General features: G+C 35.4%; 1 protein-coding gene across 18 annotated transcripts in view; it reads left to right on the top strand.

Annotated features, from left to right (window-relative positions):
- The window catches only part of BBS9 (Bardet-Biedl syndrome 9), a 432,524-nt gene that overhangs the window by 96,580 nt on the left and 320,047 nt on the right, over nt 1–15,897 (top strand). For 15 of the 18 annotated variants that reach the window (XR_012010672.1, XM_072783523.1, XM_072783520.1 and 12 more), the window contains one exon: nt 7,007–7,181. Coding sequence is in view for 17 of the 18 variants with exons in the window: in XM_072783523.1 (XP_072639624.1) it covers nt 7,007–7,181 (175 nt within the window). In the remaining variant the exon portion in view is untranslated. Of the gene's footprint in view, nt 1–2,818; nt 2,884–3,838; nt 5,493–6,029; nt 6,051–7,006; nt 7,182–15,897 lie in introns of those variants that run through there. The other 3 variants (XM_072783533.1, XM_072783534.1, XM_072783535.1) reach the window with 3 other exon arrangements.

Here is a 15,897-nt window from a genome sequence, read left to right as displayed (position 1 = left end):
GGTTGATAACATGCTTGGCATCTGTATATTAAGATGATTGCTTTGGTATATTTTGTTTTTATGAGTTTTATTAAAGATATGTTTTTTTAATGGTTTCTTTTTAGAAGAATCCAAGGATGTTTATTAGACCAAACAATGGTTAAATGGCACATCAAACTTTGTGATAAGAATTGACAAATGCGGAAGTTTAAAGTCACCATTGCCATTATCCCTAACTCATTTTGATTTACTTTTTAAAAATTGTACAAGTTTAGACGAAGCTGAGAATTTCTTGGCTTTAGTTACTTTTTTCATAACTTCATTTAATTGGTTATAGCAAGTCCAGTTTAGACTATAGACTATTGTTCCTTCTTTTGATACACTCATTTTAGGATTAAAAGAGTAACTATATATAAAACAAATATTTAGCTTTTGGAGTTACTGCTTTATGGGATGGTTAATATTACAAATGAATATTTGTACAAAATGAAGAGGTATTTAAAATGTTTTCTGTTTGTTAATACTTTTTTTGTTTTCTCATTTCCTATCATGCTTGTTATTACCTTGAGAACTCTACCTTGCTTTGAAACTAGTTACTTAAAAAAACTATACCCTCAACTTTTAGAATTTTTCTTTTGGATGAGAGAAAAGAAAGGAATGTTAAGAAGTAATGAACTCTCTGTATGATATCACCTGTCTTGTCTTTCTTATGTCACTCATTAATACTAGAGATGGGGGAAGATTATAGATATGTGTGTGTTGGGGGGAGGATGTAGAGGCAGGGACAGTGCATTCCCAGATAGGGCTTTCTGGTACACTCACAATACATTTCTTTAGAGATTTCAATAGTTACCATGGCAGGGAAATTGCTGTTTTGAGGAAAGTAAACTTAAAATAGGCACATTATCAACTTGAGTAACACAAACCTAAGTTTTGAAAGATTTTCCATAGTTCTTAAAGTCTTAAAAACCCTTTACTTTGACAAAAAGATAAATTTCTGATTGTATACTCCTTTTTATATTAAATTTACCCTTTTTGCTCTGAAAGACTTTTTTCCCCTCAACCTGAAGTTATTTCCCATAATTCGATCTGTAAGAAAGAGGGCAATCCAGTTATATCACTTATTTACTTACCACTTATTGAATGTTTACCAGGATCAGGCAGTGTGTATTTTTGTTATATTCTATCCTTATAGCAGCATCATATAATCTTTTCATACCATTGCTTTACAGGTGAGGAAACTGGCAGAGCTTTCAGGGCTAAAATAAGGATGCATCAAATCTGGTCTCAAGTTCTGGCTTGGCCATTAGTTCTGATGAACATGTCTGCCATATTCATCAGTGTCTCTGTCCACCTAATACCCTTCCCCCGAGTGCACTGCTCTCACTCCTCTACAGACATAATTCTCTTATAATCCATGTGTCTGAGCACAGGGTGCTCTCCGCTTTTGTTTCTCTGATTGTCTGGCAAACTATTTCTCAACCTGCAAGACCCAAATATTATTTATCTCTGTTTTGAAGCTTTTCTTGATTCGTCCAGACACTATTAATCAAGCTGCGTTGCCTTTTAAATTATTCTGATATGTCCCTCTTCTTACATTATTATAATATTTAACTGGTTAACTCCCATGTTTGCTGAGTTTTCTTAGGGTAGCAACTCTGTCTCTGTTCTAGCACATGCTAGGTATACCGTGAATGTTGTGGAATTTATTGGATGAATGTGAGTTCTGGAGAATGTTATCAAACCTTTCATGATCATTACCATTGGACAAAGCAATTCACCCAATATCTTATGGATGCGAGTGATAATATAATGTTTAGGGCCTTCTTTTACGCTCTAACATTGCATACATAATGAATCTATCACATATAATGCTAATTTAATGAATGGTTGTAATTTCTTTATAATACGTTATTAAACTTGTTCACAGTTTAAGGGGAAAATTGTGATAAATAGCTTGGCAGAGCACACACTAGTGGTCTTTGTAAGGCTATTAAAGTGCCTATTAAAATGAGAAACATTAAAATGTCAAAAGGCAAGTTCATAGGAAGAATTAGTATGTAGCCCCAATTTTTATTTTCTTGAGTCTTAAAGTAATTAGTCTCATGAAGTTATTTATTGGGAGAAACTCTTAAATAATAGTTGAGAATTTGTATAATATTTCCCTGGTACATATTTAAAAATATTAGCTACTTAGCTCAACATATGTGTTCTGTTTGTTGATTTCCTCTGTTTACTTAGGGATTTATTTATATAAAACTAAGGTTTTAAACTTAGAACCTACTTGAATATTGCATTATTATCAGACACTGATTGCTTTTAGAATGCTCAAATAAAAAAAATAGGGAGTCATAAGAAAAAAGTTAGCTATACTTTCATTGAATTAATTGCCAATTCTTAATTATTAAGCATGACCAAATAGTATCATGTATCTCAAAACTATGGTAGTTTTATTTAAATGAAGATATGAATGAAAAAGTATAAAAATGCTCTTTTATGGTGGTGAATTTAAAGTCCTGCAAGCTCTAGAAATCCACCTACCATTTGTTTTTAAGTCAGTATCTGTTGAAATTCTACTCTGAACATTTTTATGTCTTTGCTCATGGCAAACATGTTGTATCATTTTTGAGTTAGGTTTGCAATAAAGATTAATGAGTTAGTGTTTCAGTTTTTCTGTAACAACAACAACCAAAATTTTTTCCGTGCGTGCGTGTGTGTAAAACTAGCAAGCGGAAGTTCCACAGACTTTTGGACTCTTCTGTTCTTATGTATCAGTCTCTTGATGTTTCCTGTCTGCCTTTTTGACTACCTATACAGCTGTTTTTCATGTGTTTTTCAGGCTTGGAGAAAGACCAACTATTTTTGACAGCTGCATGCTGAACTGCAATATATGCTTGGCCACAGGTCACGTTTGCATTTCTTCACTTGTATTTTTACTCAATGTGTAAAAGAAATATGAGCATAGAGAGATTCAGAAAACATGTAGCATGCTGAGTAATGATAGTCTTCTTTCATGTATGCCATTCTACTTATTCTGCTGCATAGATTTCACAGGAAGAAAAAGCAAAGAAATGGTATTCAGGACTGCCCTCCATGGGGCCCTTATTTCTGTAATAGTGAATGATGGAAAATGCTCTGGGTCATGCATGGTAGAAAGAACTTCTGAGCATGGGGACACACACATGCACATGTGCATGCATACACGCACAGTGCTATACACCATTTTAATGAATAGACTATAATTTAATAGAGAAGACTGTTAATCTAGCAGTCAGTTCAACATGTTTATCCATTATGTTAAAGGTACATGATATTTTAACATCAGGAAATGAGACACTATTTAATAAGTGTTCATTTCATGAGGCTGCCACATAGAACTTTCCTGCCTCCACCTCCCCATCCCCACAGATACGAAATTTCTTCTTTGCCTTTGAAAATGAAAAAATAATAACTTTAAAAATCCTTTCAAAATGATTTTGGTGAGTCATTTCCCAATTTGTTCTTAGATCTTACAAATAATATTTCAAATCACAATGGTTAGTTTTCTCTCATCATTGGTTGAAGATTAATGGGATAAACATCCAGATTTAAAATTCTGATGAAATCTCCAACCTTCCTAATTATTTCAACTTTAAAAGATACTTTTTCTCCGTATAGTTAAGGCATAATTTTTGAGGAAGCATCATTAAGATATTGTCATTTTTTTTCAATCTACTGCTTGGTTTCATGCCTTATTGGTAAAACTTGATACATTATACTAGGTCAATTCTTTTTTTTTTTTTTTTTTTTAATTTATGATAGTCACAGAGAAAGAGAGAGAGAGAGGCAGAGACATAGGCAGAGGGAGAAGCAGGCTCCATGCACTGGGAGCCCGATGTGGGACTTGATCCTGGGTCTCCAGGATCGTGCCCCGGGCCAAAGGCAGGCGCCAAACCGCTGCGCCACCCAGGGATCCCCTTACTAGGTCAATTCTAACTGCCTCTACATTTTCTTCTAGTATGTTCCTCCCTGCCACCCTCTGCCCCAAGAAACCTTATCTACTGTTACCTTTGACCTCTGTTATTACCTATTTTCAGTTTAGGATGCATCCTACTTCTATCATGAAATCTTTCCCAAGATGTTTGCTGTAATGAAGCTCTTTGATTTTCTGTAGTACTTAGTCTGTTTCACATCATTTAGAGGTTATATGTTAACTTATATTAATTTTTAAAATGGGTCCAGTATGGTGTAATGGAGCCTCCTTGGGAACATGTATAGTATAATGGAGTGAGATAGACTTCTATTTGAATACTAGCTCTGTCATTTTCCAACTCTTTGGCATTAGGCAAATTATTATTTTTAAAAGATTTTATTTATTTACTTACCTATTTTAGAGAGAGAGAGAAGAGCATGCATGAGTGACATGAGGGGCAGAGGGAGAGGGAGAAGGAGAAGAAGGAGAGAATCCTAATTAGTCTCTGTGCTAATTATGGAGCTTGCTGCAGGGCTCGGTCTCATGACCCTGAGATCATGACCTGAGCTGAAACCAAGAGTTGGATGTTTAACCGACTGAGCCACCCAGGCATCAGCCCTTGGCAAATTATTTAAACTCTGTGGGTTTCAGTTTTCTCATGTATTAAGTGGAACTGACTACCTTTAGAGTTAATAAAGATTATAGCTAGTATGCTGGGTAAATGTTTAGCACAAAGGCAGGAATATAACAAGTGCTCAGTAAATGTCAGTAGTAGTTTTTATTCCTGTTGTTGTATATTTCTTACAGCTCCTAATATAATATTTGAGCATGTGGTAAGGTCTCTGAGTATGGTTCAGGGCTAGGTCATTTAAATAGCTCCTGAAATCCTATCACTTTTATGAAGGCTTCCTGTTGGCTCTGTTCTGTCAGAACTACAAAACTTTCATGGCTTCTCTAGACTGTTCTTTCTGTTTCCATTATCTGTAAGGGGAGCCTTTGGTATGTATTCTGAAGTGGCTTCCAAAGCAATGATTTGAAGGATTTATTTATTTATTTTTGAGTAATGTTTTGGATTGATCCCTACATTTTTCTAAACGTCAGCAGCTGGGATTGTAATAAATAAAGCATTTTTCACATACTTCAAATGCAGTATGTGAAGCACATAGAATAAAATCTCAGCCAGTCTGAGCTTCAGATGAATAAATTATTTTGCCTAGCTTACTTTAGTTCAACAGATATTTATTAGTGTATCTCCTATATGCCAGGCATTTTATAGTTGTTGGATTTACAAAGATAAGTAAGACATGGTTCCTGCCTTTGAGTTTAGTGTAGAGTGAGCAAGAGACACAAACAGATTATTTCAATTGATGATTAGTTGTAAGATAAAGGTGAGGAAGGGACTCTGTGAATAACACATGGAGGGTGGTTGAGGGGGAAGATGAGCCTAAGCATGTCATGTCTCTTAGAGGACAAATGGGTTGATCCGCTTGTTTCAGGGACAGAGATCTAACTCAAAGTGGCTTCAACATTTATGGGAATTTATTGCCTACAAAGTTCCCAGGTAGGTGTGGGTCCAAGTGATGCTTGATGCCTTGGCTCAAACAGTGTCTTCCGTGGCCCTCTTTTAATTGTGCCTTTGTAAAAGCCTCTGTTATTCCAGACTTTATCTTTCTCACATATTATCTCCCAGGGGGTAGAGTAAAATTTTCCCTAGTTCTAGCTAAACCTAGAGATTTAATTTTGCACATTGGGTGTAAATTATACCCATCCCTGAACCAGTCACTGTGATTAATGAGATAAAAATTGGTTTGAGTAAGTCAGGGCCTACCCTCAAGCTTAGAATGAAATCTCATTCAAACCTCATGGCCAAAGACAGGAGGAGAGGAAAATAGATGACCAAGAGGCTGTCAGCAGATGTGCAGTAGACTGGGGAAAATGAGTGTAAGATTTTTTTGGAGAAAGCAAAATTAAGGAAGCATACATAAGGGTGGGGGTGGGGGTGGTGTCCTGTTGTCATCGATACATGGCTTCTATCTCTGAGGCCTATCAAGATAGCTGTTGCAGCTCCACCATCCTGACGGGAAGACTGGAGGGGGTTGTATACTCACTCCTTTTACAGGTATATCTGGGTGTTGTACATATTACCTTTGTTCCTATCTCATTGACAAGAACATAATCATGTAATTGTATCTGTAGTAGAGGCCTGGAAAAGCAGGCTTTTATGCTGAATGACCATGTGTCTAGTGATAACTTCCAAGTATCAAAAGAAAGAATGGCTGTTAGAACAGTTAGCTTCTGAGCTACAAGTTCATTTTTGCAAATGACCAGGCTATACCAAACTACATTAAATCCAGTCAATAACTTCTAATACCTTGTAGCACAACATTTCTCTTTTTGAAATGTATAGGGCTAGTAATTCTCGTACTCAATATGGAGCCCATATTGAACCCAGACTGTTACTCTTTTTTGAGTTATTTGATATGTAGTTTATAGATGTTCTGTTCTAGGGCAGAAGACACTTCAAAATCAATCTGTAGTTTAGGGAAATCTGTAATTGGTATTTTCAATATTAATATTTTTCTCTTCAAATAGTACTTAACAGTATGATTTATGTAAAACTGGTGCTTAATACATGTCTGTGGATTTGAGCTCTTGTGTTTGACTCATGTCTAAGTCATTTGAAAGTATGAGACTGACATACTACGAAGAAGAGAAGTAGCCTCTACTGTGCAGTTTTTGTTATATTTCTGACTTTGGAATAGATGATATCTTATAGAGTTAATGATTATTCTGAGAGATTATCTATCTTGAGCTAGGGATTTTAGCATATGGTAAATGCAAATAAGTATACTTAAAATTATAGACATCTGAATAATTTAAAAATTGGGATATGTATATATGCTGATATACAGTAATCTGATAGCTTCATCAGTTTGTAATTTAAAATTTAAACAGCTTATATTGTCCCTTGGAGAAAAAAAATTAACTGTGATATTTTTGTTATGGATAGTGATAAATGAAAACTATGATATTTATAAAGGAAAAGTCAACTGATTTCCTCTAACTTTTCTTTAGGTCGAGATTTAATTTGTATCCAGTCAATGGATGGGATGCTGATGGTGTTTGAGCAGGAAAGCTATGCTTTTGGGAGATTTCTCCCTGGTTCTCTTTTACCTGGCCCTCTTGCTTACAGTTCCCGTACAGATTCCTTCATTACTGTCTCTTCCTGCCAACAAGTGGAAAGTTACAAGTAAGTCTGGATGTTGAATCTTTGGAATTGTGACTTTTGTATGTTTCTGATTAATTCTTTTTTACAAAAAGCTTGAATATTACAAATGAAAAGGAGATCGGTTTCTTTGATAAAATATAATTGTGGTGATTAGAGGATATCATTTACATATTGTAAAGTATTTGCAACTATAGTGCAGAGATTGAGAAAAAGGATTTTGAGAGAGGCAGACCTGGATTGGAATCTTGAGTTTGCTACTTGTGAATGTTTGATAGTCAGTGCCCTTACCCTGGTTATAATGGGGATAATAATGGCTATTCTTTTGGATCTTTAAGTTTTTATTTTAATTCCAGTTAGGTAACACAAAGTGGTTTTTTTTTTTGTTGTTGTTGTTTTTTTTTAAGATTTTATTTATTTATTCATGAGAGACACAGAGAGAGAGAGGCAGAGACCCAGGCAGAGGGAGAAGCAGGCTCCATGCAGGGAGCCCAACGTGGGACTCGATCCTGGGTCTCCAGGATCAGGCCCTGGGCTGAAGGCGGCGCTAAACCGCTGAGCCACCCGGGCTGCCCCGACACAAAGTGTTATATTAGTTTCAGGTGTACAATATAGTGATTCAACAACTTGTGCATCGCCAGGTGCTCACCACAAGTACACTCCTTAATACCCATCACCTATTTAACCCATCCCTTCACCAGCTTCCCCTCTGGTAACCATCATTATGTTCTCTGTAATTAGGAGTCTTTTTCTTGATTTGTCTCTATTTATCCCTTTGATCCTTTGTTTTGTCTCTTCAATTCCACATATGAGTGAAGTCATATAGTATTTTGTCTTTCTCTAATTTATTTCACTTAGCATTATACTTTCTAGCTCCATCCATGTTGTTGCAAATGGCAAAATTCCATTCTTTTTTGTGACTGAATAATATTCCATTGTGTGTGTGTATCATATCTTTTCTATGCATTCAACAGTAGCTGGACACTTGGACTGCTTCCATATCTTGGATATTGTAAATAATACTGTAAACATACGAGTGCATGTATCCCTTTGAATTACTGGTTTTGTGTTCTTTGGGTAAATATCTAGTAGTGCAATTGCTGGATTATAGGGTATTTATGTTTTTCTTTTCTTTTTTTTTTTTTTTAAGAGAGAGCGTGAATGGGGAGGGGCAGAGGGAGAGGGAGAGAATCTCAAGCAGGTTCCACACTCAGTGAGGAGCCTGATGTGGGGCTCAATCTTATGACCCTGGGATTGTGACCTGAGCTGAAATCAAGGGTCAGATACTTAACCAAGCAGTCATCCAGGCCCTCAGGGTAGTTCTATTTTTAACTTCCTTTCTTTTTTTTTTAACTTTTTGAGGAACCTCCTTACTGTTTTCCACAGTGGCTGCACCAATTTGCATTTCCATCAACAGTGCGAGAGGGTTCCTTTTTTTTCACATCCTTGCCAACACCTGTTGTTTCTTGTGTTGTTTATTTTTGCCATTCTGATAGGTGTGAGGTGATATCTCATTGTAGTTTTGATTTGCATTTCCCAAGAGGTAAGTGGTGATGAACATCTATTAATGTGTCTGTTGGCTCTCTCTATGTCTTCTTTGGGGAAATGTCTATTCATGTATTCAGCCCTATTTATAATTGGATTATTTGTTTTTGGGGTGTTGAGTTTTATAAATTCCTTTTTTTTCTAAGTTCTTTATATATTTTGGATACTCACCCTTTGTCAGATATGGCATTTGTAAATGTCTTCTCCTTCTGCCCCTCCCCATTCACTCTCTCTCTTAAAAAAAAAAAGGAAAAAAAAAAAGGAAAACAAAAACATAAATACCCTTAAAAGGTTGCCTTTTAGTTTTGTTGATCATTTCCTTTGCTGTGCAGAAGCTTTTTATTTTGATGTAGCCCTAGTAGTTTGTTTTTGTTTTCTTTGCCTTAGGAGACATATCTAGAAAGAAGTTCCTACAGCTGGTATTAAAGAGGTTACCGCCTTTGTGTTACTGCCTGTGTTCTCTTCTGGGATTTTTATGGTTTCAGGCCTCGCATTTAGGTCATTAATCCATTTTTAATTTATTTTTGTGTATGATGTAAGAAAGAGGTCCAGTTTCTTTTGCATGTTGCTGTCCAGTTTTCCCAACACCGTTTGTTGAAGAGACTTTTTCCCGTCGGATATTCTTTTCTGCTTTGTCAAAGATTAATTGACCATATTGTTGTGGGAATAATGGCTATTTTGAGAAACTTGTTAAAAAGATTGAATGTATGTCAAGTTGCTACCCATAGAAAATGTTGATTAATTATTGTAGCTGTTCCCTGAATTACAAATAATAAAGCACAGTATGAGTGGAAAGAGCGATAAAAAGATGCATATATGAAATAATTTTATAAAAAAGTATGTGACATAGGAAGAATACTGCAAAAAATACAAGTGTTATTATGAATGTTTTAAAAAGAACAATTCATAGTAGAAATGAAGTATGAAAATGATGCTATGAAAACAATTTGTACTTTTTGGGTAGAAATTCTTATGATTTTGGGGAATTGTGTTTGAGAGAGACTTTATTCTCTTCTACCAGTGAAATTTCAATAAAAATTAGAGTTTGAACTTTTTGGAAGGTGTGTTTTTTTTGTTAGAGGGGAGAATGGGAAAAGAAAGTACAAATTCATTCTGGGAAAAGAAACAGACTTGGGGGATTACAGTATCTTCAGTAACTTTATTGTTGTTATCTTACGGATGGCAGCATTTAGAACTTTAAGCAGCTGACCAACACTTCATTATAGCTTTTCAATATTATTTTTGATCACATGATTTTTTTTCCAAGGCAGGAAGAAAATATAAATTCATCAGGCAACAGCTGTAAATTTCTGTCTTCAAGTTTCAATATTGTGCATATAGCAAGTTAATGTGGTATTCCCTTCACCTTCATAAGTGGCAATCTGCCTTTTGTGAATTATTGAAAAGATAGCTCAGATTCAAAACCCTGAATATAAGCAAATGTTTGTGACTAAGCAGAAGTGACAGAGGTAGTGTATCATTATATCATATTCCTTAACTCCTGTGGCTCTTCTCCAAAGGAGATGAATGAGTTGTGGCATTGCTACTGGTAAGAAATAAAATACACTTATTTAGAGAGATTGAGAAAAATATCTGTATAATTCATTCAAGCTTGCCAAAGATTAAGCAATATTGAGGGAGATCTGCTTTTCAGCTTTCCATCCAGTTCCTGCCAAGTAGGGATACTGGTAGTGCTACACTTGGGTCACAATACAAAGATTTGAATGCTCCATGACTTACTCTTTGAAATATGTGCATGGGAATTAATTTGGTAATAACTCCAGGAGTGACTAGATGAGGAAATAATGTGTAGGTTTCCTTAATGTGTAAATTTAATCTCAAAGAGACTCACCATCTTTGAACTGTGGTAATTTACCAACATATCAATCTATTAAATCCATCTCCATCTCAGACTAAAAATGCACACCTTATCCATTATGTGGATCTTTTATAATAGTAAAAATGCACGGGATATGTGATTATTATGAAATGATGAAAATTAAGGGGGCTTATAATGTTAAATAGAATATTACATTTATATACACTTTCAAGTTTAATAGATTAAGTGATAATCACTGGTGCAATTTAGGTTTGGAGGAAGCATGAAAACTATAGGTTTGTTCTTTTGAGGCTTCATCTATTTATAATCAGTTAATAGGATGTAATCAGTTAATAGAAAAGGATTTTAAGACATAATTTATTTTCATTTTTGGCATTGATATTTAATTACTTTAAAACAAGCTCAGTTATTTTCAGATAGGAACTAGCAAAGACTGTGGATCTCAAACTTCAGTGCGCATAAGGATCACTTGGGCAGCCTGTAACAAAATGCACATTTACAGATTCCCAATTATCAGTACACTAGATTTTGATTTAATAAGTTTGGGGATAAGACCCAAAAATCATCATTGCAGACACACACTCTAGGTGATTCTAATTTAGCAACACACTTTGTTGTTTTTCTTTTGAAGTGAGAGAACTATTTGCCTTTTTTGGGTGATGGCAGGGTACCAACCTTTAGGTACCACCATTCTCTTAGCAGTATTTGTCCAGATTTTGGATTTTAGCTTTTTATTCTTTTTCTGTCCTTCACCTGTCAGAGTTATTTCGTCAGTAAATCCTAAGCTTCCTACTTTTTTCCCTTGTATTCAGCCTTTGCTTCCCATTTCCATTGGCATTCAGGTCTTTATTTCCTCACTTGGATTTCTGGTTTTCTTACTTCTGACTTAAGCTTTGAAGAATCCTTCTCATATCTGTCCTTTTAAAATAACCTGTTTAAGCCAGAATAACTTTTTTGCCCATTAAAAAATCGAAACCTTCATACATTGATGTATGAATGATGTATGATGTATGAATCCTTATGATCCAGTCCTATTCTCCCTCTATTTATGTGGATGTTCAGAATTGGAAGGGACTTTTAAAGTTACCTGGTTATTCATCCTATGATTTTTTATCACCTTGATATTTGATTGCTTAAGACACTGATTTTTGCCAAATATCATATATTGCCATCTTTTTTTTTTTAAGATTTTGTTTATTTATTCATGAGAGACACAGAGAGAAAAGCAGAGACTAGGCAGAGGCAAAAGCAGATTCCCTGTGGGGAGCCTGATGCGGGACTTGATCCCAGGATGCTGGGATCCCGTCTGAGCTGAAAGCAGACGCTTAACCACTGAGCTACTCAGGCACCCCCATATTGCCTTCTTGTATTCTGCTGAAATATTTCAGAATATGTCTTGTGTTATCAGATTCCTGACAACAGAGTCTGTCTTAAACATCTGTTCATTGACTGAATAAGTTGGTTCGTTTATTCAATTATTCATTCAGCAAATATTTTTTTGAGAGGCTTCTCCGTATTTTACACCATGTCAGGTACTGGAAACACAGAGTCAAGTAAGAGCTGTCTCTGTCCTCAAGCAGTATGCAAGTAAGGGTGATAGATAGCAAGTCAGTCAGCTATTTCATTTCATTGTGGTAGAGGCTCTAGAGAGAGCTGTGCACAGGATACTGAGGGGGCTTACAGGTGGGACCTCTCAATAAGAGTTCAGTGGAGGGAGGCTCTCTGAAGAAATATACCTGGCATGAGCTTTATTTTCTCTCCTCTTTGCTACACACCACCCCCCCCATACCCCTGCATGTACCTAGTGCATTGCTAAGTAGATAAGGGACTTTAAATATGTATTTTTAAATTATTTGTAGAGTTTAATTGACAATATTTTAAAAAGAATATTGTGTTCTTTACCAACCTTAGGCTCTGGCCAAATTGAAATATTTGTTTTCCGTATATGTTTAGGGCTTCTCTCTCTCTCTCCTCTTTTGCTCATGCTATACTCTATCTGAAGTTTTTCATTTCTTTTCTGTATATGAAACTTTTGTCTGGAAGTCTCCCTGCTCCCCTGCTCCTCTTCCTGACCTATCTGTAAGTAACACTTCCTCCTTCTTAATTTCATGGAGTAGTTTTTGTGCTCTTTCTACAGGTACTAGTCATACTTTAACTGATATTATATATTTGCTTGTTTTTTCCTTGACAAGGGTAACTGATCCTTCATGGCAGGGATTTGTATCTCCTGAAATGCCTAGCATTGTACCTTGCCAAAGGGAGATGTTTAACAAGAACTTGATGAAGGAGTGAAAAGTTTGTAAGAAAAGCTGTTTTGTTACTGGCATCTTTCAATGAAAAGGATTCTTCCTGGCATTACTAAGAATGTTTTAGCTTTACTTGTAATGAACATAGTAATGCTCTGTATCTGGAGCTTCCATTTTTAGTAGAGTTCTCTGGGTTAAATATCAAGTTTCCAAGATCTCCTGGTACCTTTGAGGTGACAGCTTTGTTTCATTTTAAAATAAATGATTTCGGAGGGTTTAGTTTCGTGCTCTGTGACACCTCAATGCATATTTTAGTTATTTGCTGCTGTTTTTATGATGTGATATGGAAGAGCACTAAATTATATGGCTGAGTTTGTCATTGGTGTTCCACAGGACCTGTTAAGCATTTGTGGCTTTTGGGTCAGAAAGTGCTACCATTCACCTGGACTTGCTGTATTTGTGCTTAGTGCCCTTCTGTTGAGAAACATATGACACACTCTTTTGTGAAATCTTATTACACTGGGCCTGATTATTCTTTCAACAGTCTCAACAAGGGAATTTTATTCTTTTTTTTTAACTTTTTTTTTTTAAGATTTTATTTATTTATTCATGAGAGACACACAGAGAGAGAGGCACAGACACAGGCAGAGGGAGAGGCAGGCTCCATGCAGGGAACCTGACATGGGACTTGATCCAGGTCTCCAAGATCACACCCTGGGCCGAAGGCGGCGCCAAACTGCTGAACTACCCGGGCTGCCCAAGGAATTTTATTCTTTAGCTTAATCACTGAACATTTGGGTGGTAAGAAAAAAACAAAAACCAAGTGTTTTCTTTATTTCAGAATTTCCAAGTCTGCCTGGAATTGTTTGGTTTTAGAAATAGGTTTCCGTGTACATTATTGGTAACAGTAAAGAGGGCTTAAGGAAGAACTATAAAATAGATGCTATTGTAAGTTTGTCATCATCTAAATTTACTGTCAGTTACATTTAGTAATATAATACTATTCTGAGTTGTCTTCCAGGAAGAGAATGGTCTGGATTTGGAAATCAGGAGTCGATTTTGGCTGTGTCTCTGTCTGCTGTTTTGATGTTAATGAGTGCCACTTTAGGGGCTCACTTATTCCTGGATGAAATAATAGTGCTTTGTAGTTCTGTAAGAAGCTTCAAACAGCTCAGAAGCTTTGGATTTTTACAACAATCTCATTAATATCCATATCATCCTCTAGTAGGTTGGAGCGTGCAGGAAATGAACCACCTATGTAATTAATTGCCTGAGGTTGGATCCATAGCAGGCCCAGCTCTGGGCTGATGTTTTAGTCACCAGTGCGTCCTATTTCTGTTACTGTGAACTCGGAAGACTAAAACAATCCTATCTGGAGGTTGGAATGTGAGGTCTAATTATTTGGCACGGTTGGAGTCTTAGGGATTTTGTAGGTCAGTCTCAAGTGGTATGGAGACATTTGCTACAGCTGCCCATGGAATCTCTAGTATGGTTTTACAAGGTTGGTATCTTCACCCTCCTACATTGTATCCTTTCCCATGACTCATTCCTCCCTGCCATGTATCTCTCTCAAACTCCTGTTGTGGCCTTTCATGTCTTTTTTTACTACTTGCCTTTTCATGTGCTGTTTGGCCTTGCCATAATGTCTTTACCTCTTTACCAGCATGATGAGTGTTCACTCATTCTTTAAAATCTGGCTTCCTCCTCTTGAACTTTATACTAAAACATATATATTTCCTCCATCCCAATTACTCATTTCTGCTACCATATTCCCTTAGTACCATGTGCATAATACCTTCTATTATTAGCACAGAATACTCTTAGGTATATTAGATGTAGTAGATCACTACTATATGTTTATTGAATTGATGAAATTCATATATATTCAGCTTTCAGATTAACCATAAGACTGATTTTCATGAATACCTTGCAAAATCCATCTTAATTCATAGTCGTTTTATATCCAACCACAATTAAAGACATATTTTTTTTTTTTTTTACAGAGTATTCCTGGTTGAGATAGCTTGAGTTGGTGTATGACATTTGAATACCAGTGTACATTTTAATGCTTATTTAGGTATTCCACTTTGCTTTTATTCATTCAGGTCCCTGATTTTTACATTTTCAGATATCTTTCTCCTAGGCACTATGGGATGTCTGAATATATCTACTCATTTTCCTTTTAGCTATGGAAGAACAATGCGAGAATTTTGATTCAATAGGAAAGAAAGGAATTTATGAGTCTGAAGTTTCTTCATTCAGAGTAGGATTATTACTTTAACAACATACCATTAATTAATGGGAAATAAGAGAATTTAAATTTTATTGGCTAAGTTAATCATTTTTAGATGGAATAATATTTGTAAATTATTTTTAAGAATAATGTAAGCTAAAGTTTACTAATGAAATAAAAGCTATCAAATACTTATAGAAAGTCATAAGTAATGCTGCTTATTGAGAATTTATTACATACCAGATAAACTACTGGGTGATTGATCTCTATTTATATGTAAATCTGTTTCTGTCTTTTTGTTGATCTCGTGGGCACCTAATATATACCAGATCTGTACTAGGCACTAAATTATTTTAAAATTCTTTTGACCATGTTTGAGTTAAGAGATTATTATTCCCATTTTATAGATAGGGAACATAAGGCGCAGAGTGGTTAACTTGCCAACTAGTAAGTGGCTTATCTGGGGATTAAGCTCTGGTCTGGGTTTCATAAAATATCTGTTAACAACTTCTACTACATCTGGCTGCTTTGCATTATTTGTTTTTTTTCTATGTGGTGTTTTGGTGCTGGATCTTTCTTGAGTATTATTGTTTGTCATTTAAAATTCTAATGAAAATGCTTTGATAGTTGGCAGAACTACTTTCCCAATATTGAATTTTAGGACATGGTTATAATTTCTTTTTTTAATTGTTTTTTAATTTTTTAAATTAAAAAAAAATTTTTTTTTTATAATTTCTTTATCATGACAGTTTTACATGGTTTTGTGTCACAGTGTCATTCAATAATAAGTTTTAAATTTTACAGTTTTTAAAACAAGAAAAAAAACAATTCATAAAGTTTATAGATTATGTGCTTTTAAAGTTTAAAATAATTCAC

Source organism: Canis lupus, chromosome 18, assembly GCF_048164855.1.
Source record: "Canis lupus baileyi chromosome 18, mCanLup2.hap1, whole genome shotgun sequence".
Classification (NCBI taxonomy): domain Eukaryota; kingdom Metazoa; phylum Chordata; class Mammalia; order Carnivora; family Canidae; genus Canis; species Canis lupus.
The sequence above is the reverse complement of the archived record's forward strand: the minus strand, read 5'-3'. Positions and strand labels throughout refer to the sequence as shown.